Source organism: Elgaria multicarinata, chromosome 18 (genome assembly GCF_023053635.1).
Source record: "Elgaria multicarinata webbii isolate HBS135686 ecotype San Diego chromosome 18, rElgMul1.1.pri, whole genome shotgun sequence".
Classification (NCBI taxonomy): Eukaryota; Metazoa; Chordata; class Lepidosauria; order Squamata; family Anguidae; genus Elgaria; species Elgaria multicarinata.
In genome coordinates this window covers 221320-241706 of record NC_086188.1, presented here as the reverse complement: position 1 = coordinate 241706, position 20387 = coordinate 221320, and the positions used below count along the sequence as shown (strand labels likewise).

The 20387-nt window shown below is 54.8% G+C and overlaps 2 protein-coding genes across 6 annotated transcripts; one reads left to right on the top strand and one right to left on the bottom strand.

Annotated features, from left to right (window-relative positions):
- Positions 1-166: 166 nt before the first annotated feature.
- On the top strand, positions 167-6391 carry MTRFR (mitochondrial translation release factor in rescue). Of its 2 annotated transcripts, none has more exons than XM_063144140.1 (3): positions 167-244; positions 3537-3847; positions 4837-6391. In XM_063144140.1, the coding sequence occupies exons 2-3, from the start codon at positions 3566-3568 to the stop codon at positions 5047-5049; spliced, it is 495 nt and encodes a 164-aa protein (XP_063000210.1). In that variant the 5' UTR covers positions 167-244; positions 3537-3565; the 3' UTR covers positions 5050-6391. The 2 variants fall into 2 exon arrangements, with proteins under 2 accessions (XP_063000210.1, XP_063000211.1); XM_063144141.1 differs by having other exon boundaries at positions 180-236.
- CDK2AP1 (cyclin dependent kinase 2 associated protein 1) lies at positions 4926-19957 on the bottom strand. 4 transcript variants are annotated; one of them, XR_010026285.1, is made up of 5 exons: positions 19866-19955; positions 11444-11550; positions 9979-10108; positions 7728-8084; positions 4926-4998 (listed from the first exon to the last, which is right to left on the bottom strand). XR_010026285.1 is itself a non-coding variant. In XM_063144143.1 (4 exons), the coding sequence occupies exons 1-4, from the start codon at positions 19942-19944 to the stop codon at positions 8017-8019; spliced, it is 381 nt and encodes a 126-aa protein (XP_063000213.1). In that variant the 5' UTR covers positions 19945-19957; the 3' UTR covers positions 6799-8016. The 4 variants fall into 4 exon arrangements, 3 of the variants coding, with proteins under 3 accessions (XP_063000213.1, XP_063000212.1, XP_063000214.1); XM_063144143.1 differs by lacking the exon at positions 4926-4998 and having other exon boundaries at positions 6799-8084; positions 9979-10105; positions 19866-19957; XM_063144142.1 differs by lacking the exon at positions 4926-4998 and having other exon boundaries at positions 6799-8084.
- Between the last annotated feature and the right edge of the window lie 430 nt (positions 19958-20387).

The window sequence follows — 20387 nt, the reverse complement described above, 5'->3', positions numbered from 1 at the left end:
TCGACTCTCCTAGGCGGGGATAGGGCGGTGGGAGTGGGAAATGACGTCGCATCAGCGGCCCTTCTCTGCCATTGGCTTTTGGCGGGCAGTGCCGCCTCCTATTGGCGTTGAGAAGCGTTTCCACCCTCCCCTTTTCCTCAAGGGCCCTGCTCTCAAGAAAGGCCATTTTAGGGCGCATGCGCAAAACGGTCGATACTGAGGCCTGTTGTTGTCCTAGGCGGCCTCCCTTGTCTCGTGTAAGTAGGTAAGAGAAGTTACCGGAGCGCCGGGCCTTTCTCTGAACGTGGCGGGCTCCTCCCCGCGCGAAGCCCGGAGCCCTGCCCTTCGCCCCCGCGGCCGGAGCCCCTCCCCCCCGACCCGCAGAGCCACGGGCGCCGGGAACCGCGGCAGCCCTCCTGCCCCAGATGTGGAGGCGGGTCCCCGTCCCGGGCCCTGCCGCTTCCTCAGGTGCAGGGATAGAGCCCGGAGGCGCCCCCTTGCCGTTGCTGCGCGGACGCTGGAGCCGCCGTCGCCGCCGCCCTTGAGCCGAGTCCGGAAAGGCAGGCGGACGGCAGGGAGGGAGGGAAGGCGGGCGGGCGGCGTCTCTCGGGATCTCTCAGGTCCTGGGAGCCACGCAGGAAACCCCGGCGGCCGCCCCGTCTGACAACGCCTTCCCAGTTCAGGCAACGGCCCCGCAGCACCCTTCGGCTACCTGGGACTACATGTCCTATCATGGGAGTCGCGCTTCAAGGCGTAAGTGACGGGCGATGCGCTGGCCCTGCTTCCACGGGCCAGGCGGAGCACGGCTGGCTCCGAGCGGGCAGCAAGGCGCCCGCCTCTTCTGGCCCTACCTGCTTAGAGGGCCTCCCGAGGTCTCGGAAGCCCCGCTGCAGGAGAACCGCCTCCTGCCATGGTGAAGGGCTGCCGGGCTGCGTTTAAGCCGGTGCTGGGTCGCAACGCGCCGCGGCCTTCGCAGTGGAAGAAGTCATGATGCGGAGGCTTCCTCCCGGCCTCCCTGATTCCCCTGGCAACTGATAAGGCCAGCGAGTGGATTGTGACTTCACTGCAGAGGGAAATGGGGTGGTAGGGTGGGTCGAGATTGACCCACACGGCAAGTGCATCTGCCCTCCACCCCCAGGAGCCAGGGCCTCTTTGGCACAGGCGGGTGGAGTCGCAGGTTGTGGCTGGCAGACCCGTGCCGCCGCCGCCGCCGCTCCCGGATGGTGTGACTCCGGCTCAGTTGGCGCCGAAATGGAAACACGTTGAGCGTCAGGCACAGGCGGGACCAGAGTATCACGAATAAGGTGTTGGGCCTGATGAAACCTGGGGAACCAAATGAACTTAGAGCTTTGCTTCTGTTTTTTAAGTAGCCTTTCAGCTTTTGCCGTCATGGCTCGGGGGTGCAGAGAGAGGTGGGAGTTTTTTTCAGGTCTAAGTTGTTGTTTCTCATTATTACAATATTTCTTTATGATGACTTATTTTGGCCTTTAAAAAAATGCTGATTTAAACCTTTTCCATTTTGGAATTGAAGGCAGCAAGGCTTTCTTCTCTTCCCCAATATCTTTGCTTCTTGGTGAAATCCTAGATTAAATTTATATCACTCATTTGGCCTATTCTGTGGATAGTAACATGAGAAAGGGTGGGCACTGCACTTTCTAGATTCAAGATGCACTGGGAGAGGAACTGGCTGCGGGCTCTCCCATCCCTCCATGCCTATTTGCTGAGCACCTGGAATCTTATTTATGACAGCCACATGGAAGGGAATGGGTGGGCGGGCAACAAAACCTTGAAGCGGCAGCTGACTCTCTATTCTGTTGCATTGTCAGGAATCAATGAAGACCTCCAAGCCCTGAGGCGTAGCAGGTGGCCACTGATCATTTGTTCCTATTGTCTTTGCAAGCAATTAAATTTCTTTGATAAATGTGAATTCCAGGAAGTATTCAGGTTGCAGACCCGAAAATGTATCTTTAGCATCACATTAGCAAAATTCAGAAAACTCTATTCACCCGCCCTGCATTACTGAAAAATGTATTGATCCCAACCAATAAGCAGGGGTGACCTCTCTAGCATTAACCTCTCTAGCGTTCTAACATCAACATTTTAACAATTCCAGTTTTGTAAGGACACTTAATTCCCCATCTTTTGGTTTCTGGTGCCCCCAAGAGATTGTTTGGACTCACTGAAAACACTGTTTCTGCATCTTCTGTGCCAGTGTTTTCCACACTTCTGAGGGATACAATGAGCAGAATGTTGTCTTCATTCAGGACCCCCCCTCGTTCTTCACCCACACCCCAATGCAGAAGTGAAAAGCCTTTGCAGTTTTCCCTCGTGAAAGTTGGGCACCTGTGGATACGGAGGTACCTTTGTCTGCTTGCACTGCTAGAATAGCGTACCGCAGCCTCAACACCATGCCATGATTGGGTTGCCGCCGTGGGCAGTGTTTAGCATCGAGACGTGGCCGTTGTTAAGGCACCGGCTGTCAGTCTTGCTTGCATCATACATACAAAGTGGCGGTGCTCTCAGAAAAGGAGGCACCAGGCGGGCAAGGCTTGTTTTCACTGGTCTCCTGGCAGAAGATTGTGGCCTGTTAGTTTTGCTCTCCTCTCATTTTCAAGAAAAGATCTGTCACTTCAGCCAGCAGTTGGGAAAGCACTTTGTACTATTGAGTAGCGAGGTGGTCTTGCACTTTGAGGAGAAGCGGGGTGTGGGGGGAAGGCTGGGAGAGAATGACAGGGTGGTGACCATGCAGCAGCCCCAACCACGTTTCGTGGCAGGTTTGTGTTGTTTGGTGGCATGGGTGGGGTTAAATCGCTAGACATGACATCATTTCTCCCGGCAGTCAATCTGCCCCGGCCAGCCTGGATCACAACTGCAGAATGCGAAGTCAGCGGAGTTAAATGAAAATGGGCAGCTGACATCCCTCAGTGCATTGAAGTTGCTGGAGAAAATGGCTCCGATCCCCCTCCCTAACCAAAAAGCACAAAGCCACAGGGCCCTAAAATGTGCCGGACATTGTGTCATTCTGTTAGCAGAATCACCTCCATTTTTAACAGGAAACTATAAAGTCTCCATTGCACACCAAGCAAAATGTCATAATGCCCTGTATGAGAATGTCTCCTTGTGTGCATCCTTGATTACTAATATAAACAAGAGTCCTGGCTCCAGCTGTCTGTGTCGAAGTTAACTCTCTGTAACTTACTGTCAGGCCAAAGGTATTGTTTACAGGACTGTTTAGCATAATTAGCTATGCCTCAGTGTTATGTTCTGATTGGTTAATGCTGCTACTGGGCCCTGCCCCTTGAAAGCTTTAATACTGTACCATATTCCCTATGTCTTTTGTCTGATTGCTCCCTTTGAAGAGACCAGGCCTTGATTACTAATCAATAAAGTGCTTTTGAACCCTCTGTTGCTGGAATGGTGGAGTCGTGCTTAAGGGCTGTTTGGATCTCGTCCTTGGGTGAAAAGAACATTGATCTAACAATTCTGTCGATGAACCTGCTTTATGAACACTACTCATTGATGTCTTTCTGCCCCTCCTGTCCTGCTCTCTCTCTTAGCATCTAAAGAACCCCAGCCTCTCTCTTTTATGCCTCCTTCAAGTTTCCTGCTCTTGGCAAACTCGTTGACTAGACTTCATGGTTTCCCTCGGACACCAGGGCTTTGGGAGAAGCAGTGTTTTTTATTTCCTCGGTGGCCCGGACCGTTGCTCCTTGAAGCGAGGAAGAAGAGTTCTGGGGACCTCCTGGTTCTAAATGAGGCAGACCTGGAAGAACAGTGTGTCCGTGGCTCTGGGCCAGGAGGCCAAGCCACGAATAAAACCAACAACTGTGTGGTCCTGAAGCATCTTCCCTCAGGGATTGTAGTCAAGGTGATTCTGTTGAATGGGTTCTACTTCTATAGCAAGGGTCAGTTGTCTTCTGCACACTGCTTCTGTACATAACTTTAGATAACCCCCATGTGCACCGCTCTGGAATCTATTTTAGATATGGAGTGGTATATAAATACTGTAAATAATAATAATCTGGCACACACCCAAGTATAGTTTTGAAAATAGCCAGTTCCTTGTCAGCTATGGTGAGTACAAATCAAATCCAGGTGACTATACAGCAAACTTTCATGCCACAAATTATTATTATTATTTATTTATATAGCACCATCAATGTACATGTAACCAAAATACAAATGGATGGACATGTGGGTTATTCCTATGTCTGGTGCCCAAGCCATGAATTTCACATTAGTTAAAACTCTCCCTTAATTGGATTCTCTCAACCTGATGCTTCAGAAATCCCAGCATGTGCTACATCCACCAACAGTCTTTAAACCAGGTTTCTGTGACGTGATGAGCTGCCTAGCACCAGGTGACCAAGGCATCCTTTCACCTAGTGGAGACTGAACTGTCATGTCCTCAGCAGAGTAGGACCAGATCCTGAAGGTCCTACCCCCAAATTCACAGCATGGCCTGACCCAGCTCCTTCTTCTCTACAACTCCCTTCCAACTTCCCTAACAACGTGCATTTTGCATGGTCACCCTCACCTGCTGAAGTCCAGATAAGGATGGAAGGCAACAGGATTTAGTCACTGGTGCTTTTCTCTTCTTCCCACACATCCACAAGACTTCTGCCACCTCCAAGTCACCTGTAGCCCCATTTGATTTTGCCTCCTGTGAATCGTATATTGAATTCACGTAGTCCCTCCAGGCCCTTCTCATCAGGCCTCTTCCAGGTTTCTGTCTCTACAAATGTATTTTCAGGTGATATCTATTGGTTCTATCCTATTAGGTCTGCAAGAACATTGCTAACCTTCAGGATAGGGCAGGCTGTAACCCCCTGGATAAATTAATTGTCTTTTCCCTAGTGCCATCAGACGAGATCGCTAGAGCAGAACCGCAAAAGAGCTAGAGAGATCCTCCAGGAGAAAGTTGACATTTTCTACAAAGGTGAAAGCAGCGATGTTGTTAAAGAAAAACGGGAATCAGAGAAGAAAAAGCAAGAGAAGAAGAGGCGAGCAAAGGAAAACCTTGAAAGGAAAAAGCATTTGAAAGAAATGCAAACGTTGGATGACCAATAGAGAATTTAAGCAGCTTTTAACAATACACACACATTCTAGCTGTGGGGGGCTGGACTTCCAGGTTTTGCTTTCTGACTGAGACGTGACTAGTTGTCATTTCCAAAATACTCATTTGGGATCAAAAGAAAAGCACCCTGCAAGTCCCAGAGGCTGGCAAAATGCCAAAGCGTCATAAACTCACATAGCAAAAGGCTGCAGAATGCTCCCCAGAGCCAGAATTAGCATGTTCTCTTGGATTGCCAGATTTCTTTCTCCCATTTTTGTGTCCACCAGTGGAACCAACAGACCCATGTTGCCTCCCTTTCCAGCAGTTTGTGCCTCAGGTTGATGGTTGGCCCTTGTTTTAAGGCAGGACTAGGTCACCCTGCCACTGCTCCCAGGTATTTGTATCCAGTTCCCTGCCGTGAAGAACACCTCCAGAGTTCTTTGGCAGTACACGAGGGCGCTGTTCAGCCCTTCCCAAGTCGAGTGTGTCATTAGGTCGTGGCACAGTGCTATGTGCATCTTGGGGGCTGTAGCAGCGGATGAGACCTGCTCCCAGGATAGCCCCGGGCATGAGAATGATGCATGCATCAAGGGCAGGGCACTGAAACTGATGCAAAATGAGCCAGAGAGGCGTGACAGGACAGAAGCGAAGCTTCCCAGGCACACGGTGCAACGGCAGAGGTGGCCTCGCCCAGTGGAAGCTGCACCGCGCCCTTTGCAGCCTGCCGAGTATTGCACACCGCCTTCAGCCCACGAGGCCCAGCGTTGGGTGCTCGTTACAAAGGCACAAAGCGGCCAAGGAGATGCACATGCCGAGAGCAAACGCCCGGGCCTCCCTCCGGCAGAACACGGCTCTCTCTGGTGGTGCAGGCCAGAGGCCGTGGCTTCGTGGGGCTCTTGCCCTCCCTCTGCCACTGGGGAGAGCTTGACCGGCCCAGCATGTTTTACCTCTGTGAAGTGCAGGCAGCTTTTCTTGTGATTTTCAAGGGGCTCATTTGGGGTCACCATTAGGCAAGTGTCAGAATGAAAAACCTGGAAGCCCTCCTTGCAGCCGTAGTTCTAGGCCAAAACGTCTGGAGCACCACAAGTGGTCCATACCAGCTTTATATGGCAAGTGGGAAAGCTATTGCCTCCTTTGCGACACCTGACAACTGCTGAGAGTTGAAGCTACAGCCCCACCCTCTGCCTTGGTGGTGCCTTAAGCACAGCAGGGAGCAGGTCAGCAGCGCCCTGGCTCTTCTGCCCGCCTGGCACGGAGCCTGCGGAGGCCTCACCATCCATTCGAAGAGCCGGAGTTTCCGCCGAGGGTCGTCGTCGTGGGCTCCGAGCCGTCCTCTCTACGCGGGTGTGACAGCAGCAGGGCAGGCGGTGCAGTGGAGCATGCCGCTTCCCCTTCCGGGTGCTTGAAGCCTTTCTGGGATTGCAGACGCGCTTGCCCAGGCAGAGGCCAGCCAGGGGTCCTGGGAGTTGGACTCCCCACCAAGAGCAGCTGTCCCCTCTGTGCAGCGTGTTCACTGATGTGCTGTGAAAGAGGCCTTGACAAGGACGAGGGCAGCCGGCTTGGGAAAACCCTGGCCAAGCTCGGAGTTTGAATCCCGGAGGCTGAGAGCCCCGAATGGAGGTGTGGTGTGGTGTGGTGTGGCAGCCCTCCCCCGCCTCTAACCTTCCAAGTCACCAGGTTCCTGCGCTGGGCCTCTTGGGCGATGATCCCACCCGTAGGTGTACCAGTAATTGTGCCCGACCTCCATTTCTTAACAAGATGAATTGTTCTGAAAATAAGCTTTATTACATCAAGTAATAAATACATACAAAGATGAAAAGTTGCCATTTAAATCTGGGGCAGGGGGACCTTTGGGGCCCTGTCACAGGTCTGAAGAGGCTGTTCTTGTAGAACTCGTGCACTGTTATTGGACTCTGAAACCCTAATGGTCATGCAAGGAGGAAGGATGCAATTAGGGAGGCCCCTGATTGGGGGAAACAAGGGGTGACCTCTGGACTCCTCAACACTATATCTGTAAGAGTGTTTGAGTTGTGAGGCAGGTTGACTTTGGAGGATTAAGGCCATCCTTTCCAAACATTTTACCTTTCTGCACCGGCTGTCTCCCAAATCCCAGCATCTTTGCCAGGGGAAACCTGGTGCGTTACAGAGGAGGCTGGGATGGTGGGTTCCTTTGTGGGCGGACTCACCCAATTCATGTGGGCTGCTGGCCAGAGGTGACCGTTGTCCCGCAGGAACCTACAGCGTGACCTAAAACATGGCTACTGCTCCCCTGTCCATTGCGGGCAAAGACTGCAAGTGGCGCAAGAGCGGCCTTTCAGGGATCCCATCCCCCTCTACTGATCTTGCCAGTTAGGAAGCCCAGGAAAGCTGCTGAGGACTCCAACATCCCCATGAATGCAGACTGAAGAACCCCGGGATGATGGGCTCCCTGCCAGCAGAAGGAACAGTATGTTCTGCAGGAGAAAGATGACCGGGTGGAGAGGGACACGTTGCATGCAGGGTGCTGTGTTCGTTCGTTTCCTTTTTAAATCTTCCACACTAATTCAGGGTGTGTCCCAACTGAAATGAAATTTTGCAAACTTCATGTTTAATGGGAGGGTGGGGACTTCCTGACTCAGGCCAGGATCCCCAAACCCCACGCCAGGGCCCCTCCGCCCAAGCGGCCTTTGGCCATTCTCAAATAGACGCTCACCGTGCTGGATGGCGAACTCTTTTGCAACCCCAGGGGAGCTGTTGGGGACGGGGACGTACTTGTTCAATGCTGGACGATCCAAAGCCTCAACTGAGCACAGAAGCCCTTGGGTGGGTACCAAGTAGCTCTTTGGATCCCTGCCCACGTTCTTGCAAGGGGCAGTGTTGCTGGGAGGGGGAAGTGGAACAGCCCGATGAAAGGGCCCGACTGAGCGTCTCTGCCGCCCGCAAAGGAATCGGTGGTCTCTCCTCCATAAGACGAGATGGAAAACCTCGCAGCCAGGAAAGGGCTAGGACCTGGCATTCCGCTCAGTCTCTGCCAGACACTCTCGGACTAGTCCTCTCGCATGAATGATGCCTAGGGTGGAAATGAAAGGCGGTAAGCTTGGATGTTCTTTACAAACAAACACACATCTTTTCTTCGGAGACTTGTGAGGAAGTAGGTTTTCCCAGGAAAAAGAAAAAGGAGGCACAATTCAGCAGGGAGTCCTCCTGTACAACCTTCACATAAAGGCGCAGTGTAAGAACTTCCCAGCACCGTTTCCCGTGGTGGTGGCAACAACCATAGGCTCCCTACAGGCCTGAACGCAAAGGCCCGCTCTCGCTCGTGATCCTGGCAACCGCTATGGAGAGGCACATGGCCTCTCGTGCTGAAGGCGATGCAGAGCCGCAATCAATTATGCGCGATGAATTTGTCTAATCCCCTTCTAAAGCCGTCCAAGTTGATGGCCATCACTACGTCTTGCAGTAGCAAATGGTGGCCCTTTGTGGTGGGTTTTTTTATTGACTCTTCCTATTTTCTGATACAGTTCAGTGATGGTCACAGCATTTGCATCAGGAACACAGTTTATTCCACCCCCTTCAAAGTGTGTTTTGGGAGTGGTCAGAGAAATGGGCTCACAGCAAACCGTTAATCCAAACTTCCTGAATTTCAGCATTGAGGTCCACAGATAAACACAGCGTCTCCAGTGGTGATCAGAAATTACGTGCTGGCGATCAACAGGGGAGGCCTTTGATATACTCCAGCACAGAAATAACTTATTTGAAAGCTTCTGGTTACACAGGGAAGCCAAAGGGGCCGGGCCAGGTCATGACCCGGTAGCACCCACACAAGACTCAGAGGGTGAGGCTATGGAGACACCCAGCCCGTGGCCCTGTGCTGGGCCTGAACTAGATAAGCAGGGGTTGCCTGAGGCCCCAGACTGCCAGAGATGGCATCCCAATAACTGCAAAGGGCCAGCATCCTTGCCCAGGGCTGCTCCTCCTCCATTTAGCCTGCTTGCCAGCACTCCAGGCGAGAGGTCAGGGTTGCACCTGAGCGCTAGACCCATCATCGGAAGGCTGCCTCTGTACGACTCCTCCTCCGCAAGGCAGCACAGCTGGAGGCGGAGGGGGGGCAGGCCTGGGGAATATAAAAGGACTCAAGTCATCTGTTTCCCCTAATACGGTGCCCTCAGGTGTCCTGGACTTCCAACTCCCATCAACCCCAACCTTGCATGGTTGATGGTCAGGAACGCTGGGACTCTAATCCAAAACACCTGGAGAGCATTGGGTTCACCAGCACCCAACGCAGAACTGACCCAGCTTGCCTGCCTGCTCCAAACCACATGCTGGACGCACGTCCTCCCCTTGCCTTCCACGGCCGGGGTGATGGCAGGAATTCCAAGCGCACACAGCTCTCCTTCCCCTCCCTTGTGAAAACGACACCCCACCCCCAAGCCAACATTCGCTAGGCAATGGATACAGCAGTGGGCACCCTTTGGCCAGGCATAAACAAGCAGCAGAATGAGTCGATAATGGGGTGGCAGAGCCCTGAAGGTGGCACGATAAAGGCTACAGTGTCGCACTACAGGCAATGGGGTGAAATCACATCTTTCAGTGTCCCCGGAAATTAAACATGCAAGCCGAAAGTCTCCCTGTAAGTAGTCCCCTCGGGGCAGCAGAGAAAGTGCTGCAGCAGTTGCACAGGGCTGTGCCTCGCTCATTCGTGCTGGTTGTTACATCGGCTGCAAATGAGCGGACCGCTTTGGGGCAGGGTGTGGGCCTTTTCACCCCACCAACTCTTAGGATTCAGTCCATGGCGGAGGCCCCACACTCTCAAAAGCCAAGTCTTGCTAATAAACAGTTATTAAACACAATTTGTGTCCTTTTAAGCTTTCCCACATAACCTTGTAGACCAGAAACTCCATTCCGTCACTTAAAGTAATGGAGCCTAAAAGATCCCCCCACTTGCGCGATGCCGGCACGATTACCTCGCTTTAGCCTCTCCATGGCGCTCTTGCTGCCAGCATAGGTGGGCCTGATCTCTTTTCCTAATTCTTCTATGATGGCCAAAAGTTCGGCGTATTTGCTCTGCGGCACTTGACTGCTGCTATTTCCCTGCTGGCAGAGAGAAGCGGGATGGGAATTAGGCCAGAACCACAATCACAACAACCCACAAGACACCATCTCACATTGTGGAGTTCTGTCATTGCAGATTCACCGTGTCAACTTATGCGGGTTTACTCAGACGTCCGTCCCACAGAGTTCAGTCTGCACACAGGAGTTCAGCCCACCGTGTGCACTTTAACTGGAGTGCGCCAGTGGAGAAGGGTGTTCAGCAGAAGCCATGTTGTTGTTTACCAGGAAGTAAAGCCCGCTGAACTCACTTCAGCATCATCAAGTTTAGAAGGGAGTTCTTTCTACCCTCCTCCGTAGTCCACGTCCTGTATTGAACCGAAGTCAAGATACACAGAACTACAGCAGCCACAAGCACTTCTGCTGACTCAGCCTCCACTTCCCGTTTTCACTGTTGTATCGTTTTCTAGATTGTCTCCCCCTAGGGGCAGAGACCTGTCCTCTCATTTCTTATAATGCAGAAACAGACTGACGGTAGATCACATCTGCTGGTAAAGCTCTTGGTGATTTGCAATCGATTGGCAAGGGTTTCTGACATACAGTTCTCAGCATATTTCCTCCTCTACCTAAGTCACTGTTTTTGCACCTGAATTTTGGTTGGTAGACCTCAAAACAGCGCAGGTTCCGCAAGGCTGAAGAACGGCCAAAGACAAGGCAGAACCAGTTCCAGCTGAAACAGGCACCCGCTTGAACCCCAAAGGCTGTAGCCCTATGCCTGACCTGAGAGTCAGTCTCACCAAACTCAGTGGTACTTACTTCTGAGTAGACACATAGAGGATTGCACTGCAAATCCCAACCTGCACCAAGGGCCCTGTCTCCTCAAACTGCACAGCCTCCCAATCACGCAGGGTGACCCTATGAAAAGGAGAACAGGGCTCCTATATCTTTAACAGTTGCATAGAAAAGGGAATTTCAGCAGGTGTCCTTTGTATATATGGAGAACCTGCTGAAAGTCCCTCTTCATCACCACAGTTAAAGCTGCAGGAGCTATACTAGAGTGGCCAGATTTAAAAGAGGGCAGGGCACCTGCAGCTTTAACTGTGGTGATGAAGAGGGGAATTTCACCAGGTTCCGCTTATATACAAAGGACACCCGCTGAAATTTCCTTTTCAATACAACTGTTAAAGATACAGGAGCCCTGTCCTCCTTTTCATAGGGTCAGCCTACAATCACGGAATGCAGCCGTTCCAAAATATCCCCTCTATCCAGACAGCATCAGGTTCATTTTAATGGGGTGATGAAAACAAGACCAAGGTCTCAACATGTGAAAGCGACACTCAGGCCCCGGCCGTAACGCTCAGGCCCGGCCAGACTCCTTACCTGCACTCCTTGCGTGTAGCCCAGAGACGGCGGCCCATAGTCATTGATCAGCTGCCTGTACTGCCCCGCCCCCGCCATGCTTGTGGACGGAGAGTGGACGCTCCCGGCTTTGGAGAAAAGAAAGGAAGAAATGAGAGCGGTTCCCAAGTGAGGCAGACGGCAATGCAGGTTAATGTACATTTTGTGGGGAGGGGGGAGAATAGCAGCACCTATTTTCTTCCTTCCGTAAACAGCCCTTAGATCCTGTGGAGCGATGCTGGACTCTTCCCTGCCTTGCTACCTCTTGCTCATGGAGCCCCATGGTTGGAGGGAACCTCAGGGGCTGCCTTACCCAGCCCAGCCCAGCCCAGCCCTGCAGTGCAGCTGCAGCGCCCCTGACGGGTGGCCCTCCGGCATCCACTTGCCCCCTTCCAGCGGACCCCGCAGCTCCCGAGGCCAGCTGACACCACTGCCAAAGAGAGAGCGCTGTTTGGACGTTGCTCCTAATGCCTAGCCGAAATCCGCTTCCCTGTCATTCCCACCCATTGACTCTAGCCCTGCCCTCCGGAGCAGCAGAGGGTGACTCTGCTGTGTCCCTGCAGGACGGCCTTTCAGCTCCTGGAATACTGCTAGCACGCCTCCCTGTCTCCTGGCTAGCCGCATCCAGCTCTTCCCACTGTTCCTCCAAGGAATTGGCTTCCAGGCCCGCCTGGCCCCTGTCAAAGACAGCAGGTGGGCACAGGTAGGTCCTGCTGTGCGGCTCGGCCCATGCAGACCATGGGAAGCAGCGAGAGGCCTTGGAAATGCAGGGCGCTGCTCCATCCAGGGCCAGCTAACTCCTTCGTGCCCACACCGACGGGCAGCAAGACCTCCCCGGGTTTTAGAGGGGCCTTTCCGAGGCCTCCCTGGAGAGGCCACGGCCGGAGCCAGAGGCCCCGTGCCTGCAAAGCACGGCCTGAAAGAAAAGCAAGATCCCAGTCCTCATGGCTCCACATAAAGGGCTAATTCAGAAGCTGTCTTAGACCGAGTCAGGCCCACGGTCCGTCGAGCCAGTAGTGTCGGCACCGGATGGCAGCCGTGGCTCTCCGGGTCTTCCCCAGTTGCCCCCGGAAAGGCTGCCTGCATGCAAAGCTGGGCCTCCCTGGCACTGAGCAAGAGCCTTCCCTCCGCTGAAGCGGGGCTCCCCCCGCCAGGCTCACGAAGGGGGCAAAAGAGCCCAGAAGGAAGCCCACAGGGCTGCAGGGGAGGAAGGGGGTGCACAAGCGCATCTCCCACCCATGCCCCGGGGCAGGTGCCCCCCCGCAACAGCACAGCTTGCATTCGAGGCTGCTACTGGGTCCCGGAGGCGACCGCCTCCCCCAACCAAAGACCAAGCAGCCCGCGCACGTGTGTGTGTGTGGGGGGGGGGAGTCGGTTTACCTGTGCCTTTGCCATCTGCCTCGAACATGTAATAAGACATAGCAGCAGGGATGGCAGAGAGCGCCTTATCAGCGCTGCTGCTGCTGCAACGAGCCTCGAGAACAAAAGGCGGCGGGGAGGGGGGGGAAGGCTGGATTTGGCTGCAGTGCCAGGGCCCCCATGCGCCATGCAGATGGCCGCCTCCCTAGCTGCGCCAGCTCAGCCCAGCTGGAGGGAGGCTGGAAGGAAGGGAAGCCAAACACAGGACCCCACCCCACCCCGAGGACGTCTTACCTAAGCCCCATAGTGGCCGGGAGGGGGCCCTTCTGAGGAAGAGGAGGCAGGGCCACTGCAGGGGGGGTGTCTTGCCAGGGGTGGGTGGGCCATCAGCAGGTGCCCAGCCCTGCCGACCCTGGACGCCAGCTCTAGCGAGACTCAGCCTCCCCCCACCCCCTTTTGCTTCATGACTCCTGGGTAGCTAGAGGGCATCCAAAGCAAGGCCCTGTCCTGAGGCTGCCAGAGCCCAGGCAGCGCTGGCTCTCCCTGCCAGAAGGATCCGGCCCACAGCTTGTCAGCGCACTTGCATAAGTCCAGCCACAGGCATTCGTACGGCCTCTCCGTCCGCCTCCTCGGCCCTTTACGGACTCTGGCGGTCGCTCGTCCACGGGTGCCACACCGCCCTGCTTTCCCGCAAACGCTCCCCAGCGTGGCATGCCCCAATTCACACCACCAGGAGGAACCCACTGAGCAAAGATGTCTTGAGCAAAGATGCCAAGTGGAGAAAAAGCTTCCCCCACCCGGATCACTAGTTGATCCGCTGTCGTGGAATCTTTGTCCAGGACAAGATTGCTTTGGGGGGAGCCTCTACCGGGCTCAGACTTCCAGGGCCTTTCTAGTGCTTGCACCCTCATTACGGAAGCCTTTTCCTCAGTGAGGCCTGGTTACCTTTCAAGTCTAAGGAAGATAGCAGAAAACAGTTCGCTCCCAGCAGGCCTCTGCAGGCAAAAGGGAAAACATCCTGAATTGTTCCTTTTTATATGATAAGCAATTATTTTCTTGCTGATCATGCGATGGTGGGTGGTTGTTGTTTAGAACAGTTGATATTTCTCTTCAGCTGCTCTCTTGTCCTTATTTGATTTTATGGGGTGTTTTATTGTCATCAAGCTGGTTGAAAGTTTTAATGTTGCTTCCAAAAAGGCAACTTCTCTGGCCAGTCAGCTCCTGGATAGAGGTGTCCATCACAGAACCTTTCTGGGACCCCGCTTTCCATCAACCGCCGCGTGGGCGATTGCACAACCGGCGTCGTGCTTTTCTCGCCAGGGTTCCCACCATCTTCTCTGGCAGGGGCTCGTGCGCTTTTAGCCCCCAAACAACAGGCAGAAATTCAACAGCTGCTGACTTTCTTTCCCAGCACAAGGCTGTAGATTCCGTGGCTGAATTTTTCCCTCTCATGCAATCGACTCCGCAGAGGCTAGCAGAGCTCAGGAGCCCGGCTAGAATAAAATGTGCCCCGTAGTTGCCAGGAGACCCAGGAGAACGGGACCAGAACGGCAATGGAGCGGGCCAGTTTTTCTTTGGGCTTGTTGTTCCGCCGGGAGCTGCCCTGTGCCTCCAACAGCAGCCCTGATACACAGAAGCTCACTTTCCCCACTGCTTCATCGCCCTGCTTTGCCTGCTTAGTTTCCACGCGTTGGGCTGCTGTCATAGACACAGGAGCAGTATCTATGAAAGAAGGTTGGCAACCCGAAATGGTGAAGAGTGATGGGAGAAAATGTGGGTGGGGGCAGTGGCTGGAGCCGGTATCAAGGTCACGCGCTCTTAAGCAAGGTCGTGGCCCACCCCTGCCCATCCACATCTGCCACGTTTTTCCTTCGTGCAAACGTCAGCGGAGATGCCTCCTTCCCCCTTGCTAGGGGGAACCCTGGAAGTGGGGTGGGAAATCAACAGCAGCAAGGCCAGAAGCCCCCCAAAGCCTCGGCGTCGATGCTGCAGCTGTTGCCTCTAGCAACCTGGCAGCCTGCCCCAACTGGCTTCCTCCAAATAGGTGGCACTACAACTCCCACCATCCCCAGCCAGCATGGAAAGGCACCGAGTTGGGGGACACGGCTTTCTTGGTACCCAAACGTTCCAGACCCAGCGCTGCCCACAGGGCACTGAAGGCCACCGACAGTTCAGGATGTCTCCAGGCCCTCCATGTTTGAGTTTAGGCTGCTGCTGCTGCCCTTCCTTCCTTCCTTCCCTCCCTCCCGTTGCGTTTTAATTGTTTCTTTGCGTCTTTTGACACCTGCCTAATGAAATTCAACAGACAATCTTTCTGCAGGCTTCAAAAAACACAACATGGGGGCCAAAAAACTGAAGGGCAGCCCAGTTGCTCCCTGGGCCTTCTGCAGCGTGGGTTGCTTTTTTACCTAAGGACACGGACGGGGGGACACTCACACACACACAAAACCGGACTTCAGGTTTGGAAGCCAAGCCCGAGTCACACGCCTGAATGTTTGGAGCGTGTGTTTGTGTCTGCGTGAAGAGGGAAGCTTCTCATCTGGATGCATGAAGGGCCCCCCACCAGCCCCGGCCATCCAAACGCGCTTCCTCCGGGGCGAGGGGGGGGCGAGAGCCTCTGCCGGCAGACCGCTGCGACTCGGAGTGATTCCAGCGCTCCTTTGTCTCCCTGCCTTGGCCTTCAGCCAGGGTGCTGGCATTAGCACCACGAGCGAGCGAGAGAGAGGGAAGGCTGGTACACAAAGCAGGCACAGGCACCATTTTGGAAACGGATGAGAGCTCCCCTCTGGCCACGCTCCACAGAGAGCTGCTCCTCTAGAAAAAGCATGATGGCGTGCAAGGAGTCGTGGCACAGGTGAAACGGGCGTCCCTGAGCACAGCTGCGCAGCAGCCTCCGCTCTGTCTGTCTTTCAAACACCCCCCACCCCCCATAATTATTCCCAGGTTAAAGAGAAGAACAGATTTGGAGAGAGTCATCCCCGGCCTCTCTTGGATGTAGCGGACGGTGTTCTCGCTCACACCCAGCTCACTCCCAATGTCACAATTACTCTGCCATCCCAAAGGCAGGACAAAAGGAAATGGTGGAGAGCGGGAGGGGCTGGGGAACGTGGGATTCTGGCCCAAGATCCGGAGCTGCAGTCAAGTGAAAAGGCTGGGCGTCCCCTGGAGCCCCAGAGATGCCGCTACCGCAGCCCTCGCTCTGAGATGCGTCTCGTTCAGGGCCTGGCTTTCCCTCTGCAAAAACAGAGGAGGGCCAGGATCTCTTCTCTATCCTCCCAGAGTGCAGGACACGGAATAATGGGCTCAAGTGACAGGAGGCCAGATTCCGGCTGGACAGCAGGAAAAAACTTCCTGACTGTTAGAGCAGTACAACCATGGAACCAGTTCCCTAGGGAGGTGGTGGCCTCTCCCACACTGGAGGCCTTCAAGAGACAGCTGGACAGCCATCTGTCAGGGATGCTTTGAGGTGGATTCCTGCACTGAGCAGGGGGGTGGACTCGATGGCCTTAGAGGCTCCTTCCAACTATACTGTTCTATAATCCTACGAAAAGAAAGGAGATTTCTCATCTTGGGGCCTTCGGATCGTCCCAACACTGAGGCAGAATCGACCGCAGGGCCAGGCACGCAAGCCCACAGAACCACTCCCCAAGCGGCAGGGCACTCAAGCAGTGACGCCGGAACTGAAGCAGCTTCCGGCTCGCTGGGGCGTTTCCCTGCACCAGCGCCACGGGAGAGCCTTGCCCCCTTGGGCGGTCCCTCCTCGTTTTCAATGGGGCCCGTGTGGAACATCCCGGTGGATGGCGCTCCCTCCCTGCCCTGAGACATGGCCCAGCAGCTCTGGCAAGCCACATCCAGCCATCCCCAGAGGCTAACGACGGCCCATCAGGCCAGCCTGTTAGCATAGGTGACCCCTAACAAGCCTTCACAGCTTCACTCAGCCTTCCCCATCCAGGTGCTCTCCAGATGTTTGGGACTACAACTCCCTTCAGGCCCAGCCAACATGCCCAATAGTCCGGGACGATGGGCTCTGTCGCCTCAAACCTTCTTTGCAACCTTGACTTACGAGGAGGCGGGATTGAACCAGGGCAGGCCAAGACATTTTGCTCCCTAACAGGAGGAACAAGATGGTGCCCACTCCCATTCCACGTACACCAGAAGCTTTTCTTCAGCACTGGCAAGGCGGCAGCACATCCTACACGGCCTCAGAAGGCAGCACACTGGCACACGGGGCAAGATGCAGGCGCCACAGCACACAGCTCTCTCCACTCCAAAACTGTGCTGCTGCCTCTGCCTCTCGGTTATCTGCCGCCTGAGGCAAATGCCTCCCTCGGCCTCATGGTAGGGCCAGCCCAAGGCAGGGAGAGGCCACGCCTCAGCGCTTGAGCTCCTGTTTTGCATGCAGAAGGTCCCAGGTTGAAACTCCAGCTTCTCTAGATAAAGGGCTCTCCCCATTCACAGGCAGTGGAATAGTCCCTTCTCTGCTCGAGATCCTGGGGAGCAGCTGTGTTCAAGCAGCAGGTTCCTCTAAAGCGCCATGTTACCACCTAGTGGCTGAGGGTGCCAGGCAGAAGGAAATTACGTGCTTATTTGTTTAAAAAATAAATCAAACAAGGGTGTTTCTCTTCTTTGAATAAGAACACCACTAAATAGTTAAACCTCTGTATCTTTAAGAACATTTGTACTATTGGTAGTGCAAACAGAGCTGCCAAGTATGTGTTTTTACTGCTCCTGTGCTTTAAGAGAAACCCCAAAATTAAGCAACTGAAGTTTTTCCTGGCCTGGAGATAAAGCAATGAAGTGGTGGTAGGGAGAATCACAGGTGAAATTTCTGTTATTAAACTGTTGTTAAAGGCACAGGAGCAGGGCCAGCAAAAGAATGTGGCAACCTGAGCGGCCAATGGAATTTTTCCATCCACTCCCTGTAGAAGCTTTGTGCGTCCTTTCAGTTATGGTCAGAATAATTCCAGAATAAGTTAGGACGACCACAAAACCTAATACACTACTAGATATTGCCACCTTTTAACCAGGCACAAAGTTAAACTGAAAGCAGCTTTGCAGGGCAGCGGTGGAACTGTTGAAGAGAAAGGGAAAGTCAAAAGAAAGAGAAAAGCCAAAGGAGGGAAGGGGAAGGAAAGGGGGGGAGGCAAAATGGATTAAGAAAGAGAAAGAAAAATGACAGAAGAGAGCAAAACTACAGAAAGACAATCAGAAGCGAAAGGAAGTTGTAAAAGGAAAGCGAAGGAGAGTCGAAAAGCATTTCTTTTGCACCAATGATCATTTTAACTTTTCCTTCTCTGACTGGGTGCCTTCCCAGGGTGCTGGACTGCAACTCCCAGCATGCCCCTCCAGCATGGCCAACACTAACTGGGAACGATGGCAGTTGCAGTCCAACACATTTGGAGGGCACCGCGTTAGCAAAGGAGGAGCTCGGCGATAAAGGGAGTGCAGCTGAAGCTCACGGGGCTTCTTAATTTCGTCCACGTTCGCAACCCGGAACGAACGCAGGCGCAAGCGCTCTCCCACCAAAGGGTTGGCAAATTCTTGAACCACAGAAAAATGTGCATTTGAAAACCAACCAACACAAATTCTAAAGAAATGCACCCTTTCACGTTGGTAGTCTCTGGGGAAAAGTGCATTGTTTTACACGTCTTGAAAATGTGCCTGCTTTTTGTGCCTGTTCCGCATTCATGTTACGCAATTTCCGTGTTTGCACAGAAACAACAGACGTCGCAAATGAACGCTGCAAGTGAACAGAGTCAAAGGTCCAGTCGATGAGGCATCTTATCTCTCCAGCCGGCTTGGGCTTGGGTAGGGGACCGTTCACATGCACATGAGCATCCTTTGATGGGTCGGGGCAACGGCATATGTGTGAACAGTAAGCAGACATTGGCAAAACACGCTCGGTACACTCAGTCAAGGCTTCGCTGCAGCGCTGCCACAGCCAACAAGCGGAGACCCTGCCCGTCTCAGAAGTCACTTTGAAGGCAGGCGGGGCTGGGAGACACCCACACCCACTTCCACAGAAAAGAAGACCCCAGGCGGGAGAGACCCTGAAGAAACACCAGCGGCCAGAAGATGCACCAATGGCCAGATCAAGAAGGGGCCGCCCACCAACCCTCAACATGGGCTACACTGGCTAGAACAGGTGGGAGTTGCAGCCGGCCAACACCGAAAGGGTCTCCACACATCCCCAGGTGGGGGAAGGCTGGTCTTGCCCCGTTTACAAAAAATAACAATGGAGAGACATTGAGGCGACAGTCCTGGGGACGCTTACCGTCATTCTCACTGAATACTAGAGGCACTGAATCTAGAGTCAGCCTCCATAAGTGCGATGTGAACACACAAGCTCTGCTCTTGGCGAGTCTCCAGGAAGAGGAGTGGATTCCAGAAATGATGCCTGCGAGCACGTGTGCTAGTGCCCCCCAGTTCTTGGGGTGGGGTGGGGGTCCCGTCTTGGGTTAGACTCGTCCTCCATCCTTGTCTTGGCAACCTCCTCCGGTCTCCTCCTCCTCCGCGCGCACTTGCGCCCCGCCGCCAGCAGTGGCCCTCGCAGAGGCGCGGCGCGCTCCCTTCTCTTCCTTGATCCGAATCAATCAGCCGCTCTAGGGAGGCGATCATGGAGGGGGAGGGGAAGGAGGAGGCGGCGGCGCCGGGACCGATCCTCCACCGCCGCTGCTTGGTCCCCTCCCACCCCGGCCCCCAGGCTGGTGGCGGCCACGGCAGGGCAGAAGCGCCCGGAGCCTCTCCAAGCCGCCCGGGGCGGGGAGCGTGGGTGGGTCGGTGGGTGCTGGGACCCAAACTTTGCACCAGGCGGCCGAGGAGGCCTCCCCCCCAGCCCCCAAAGTGCATAATGGCGGAGATGAATCAGCTCTGCGAGAGCCGAGCGCGGCGCCCCCTTCTGCGCCCAGGTAGCTCGGAGGAGCCGCGCCCGCGCTCCGCCCGGGGAGCCACGCTGCCCGCCGCGCCCCACCGGCATGCCCGCGAGGCCGGCACCGAGGCGCGGGCAGAGCGCGAGAGTTTGCCGCCGCCGCCGCCGCCTTCTTACCTTGGCTGATGGGAGCCGCCGCGGCGATGTGCGCGTTCAAGTTTGGCTTGTAAGACATGCCGAGCAGCAGCAGCGACATGGGCGAAGGGAGGCGGCGGAATGGCCCGGATCCCCGCACGCGCCGCGCCTGGCGCTCTCGCCGCCCGGCTGCCCTCCCGAGACTTTGGGGCTTGTTTACTGCGAGAGGCGAGCCCCCTCCGCACCTATGGCCGCGTCACTTCTCGAGAGCGAGCGAGGGATCCCTGGGCGCCTCTGTAGATCTCGCCCCCCCCCCGCTCCCCCGCGCAGGAGGAGATCAGGCAGCCATCCTCCGGCGAGGACAGAAAGGCGGGCATGAGGGCGGGAGGCCGGGCGGGCGAGGAGGAGCAGGAAGAGGAGCGGCGGGTTGGTTGGGGGGGGGGGAGCTCCAGCTCCAACTGGGCGCAGGCAGCTCCGGCACCTCCCGGGCGCGCTCGATGGAGAGGAGGCTCCAGTTCGTGACCCCTGGGAATTCATGCTGCGAGCGGAAGAGGTGCAGGGCTG

Coding starts and splice junctions, on each gene's coding strand:
- MTRFR (XM_063144140.1), top strand. CDS start 3,566: ATGCCTCCTTCAAGTTTCCTGCTCTTGGCAAACTCGTTGACTAGACTT. Junction 3,848..4,836: donor CCTCAGGGATTGTAGTCAAG/GTGATTCTGTTG, acceptor TCTTTTCCCTAG/TGCCATCAGACGAGATCGCT.
- CDK2AP1 (XM_063144142.1), bottom strand. CDS start 19,944: ATGTCGCTGCTGCTGCTCGGCATGTCTTACAAGCCAAACTTGAACGCG. Junction 11,551..19,865: donor GGCGGCTCCCATCAGCCAAG/GTAAGAAGGCGG, acceptor TTTTCTCCAAAG/CCGGGAGCGTCCACTCTCCG. Junction 10,109..11,443: donor GCTACACGCAAGGAGTGCAG/GTAAGGAGTCTG, acceptor TCTCTCTGCCAG/CAGGGAAATAGCAGCAGTCA.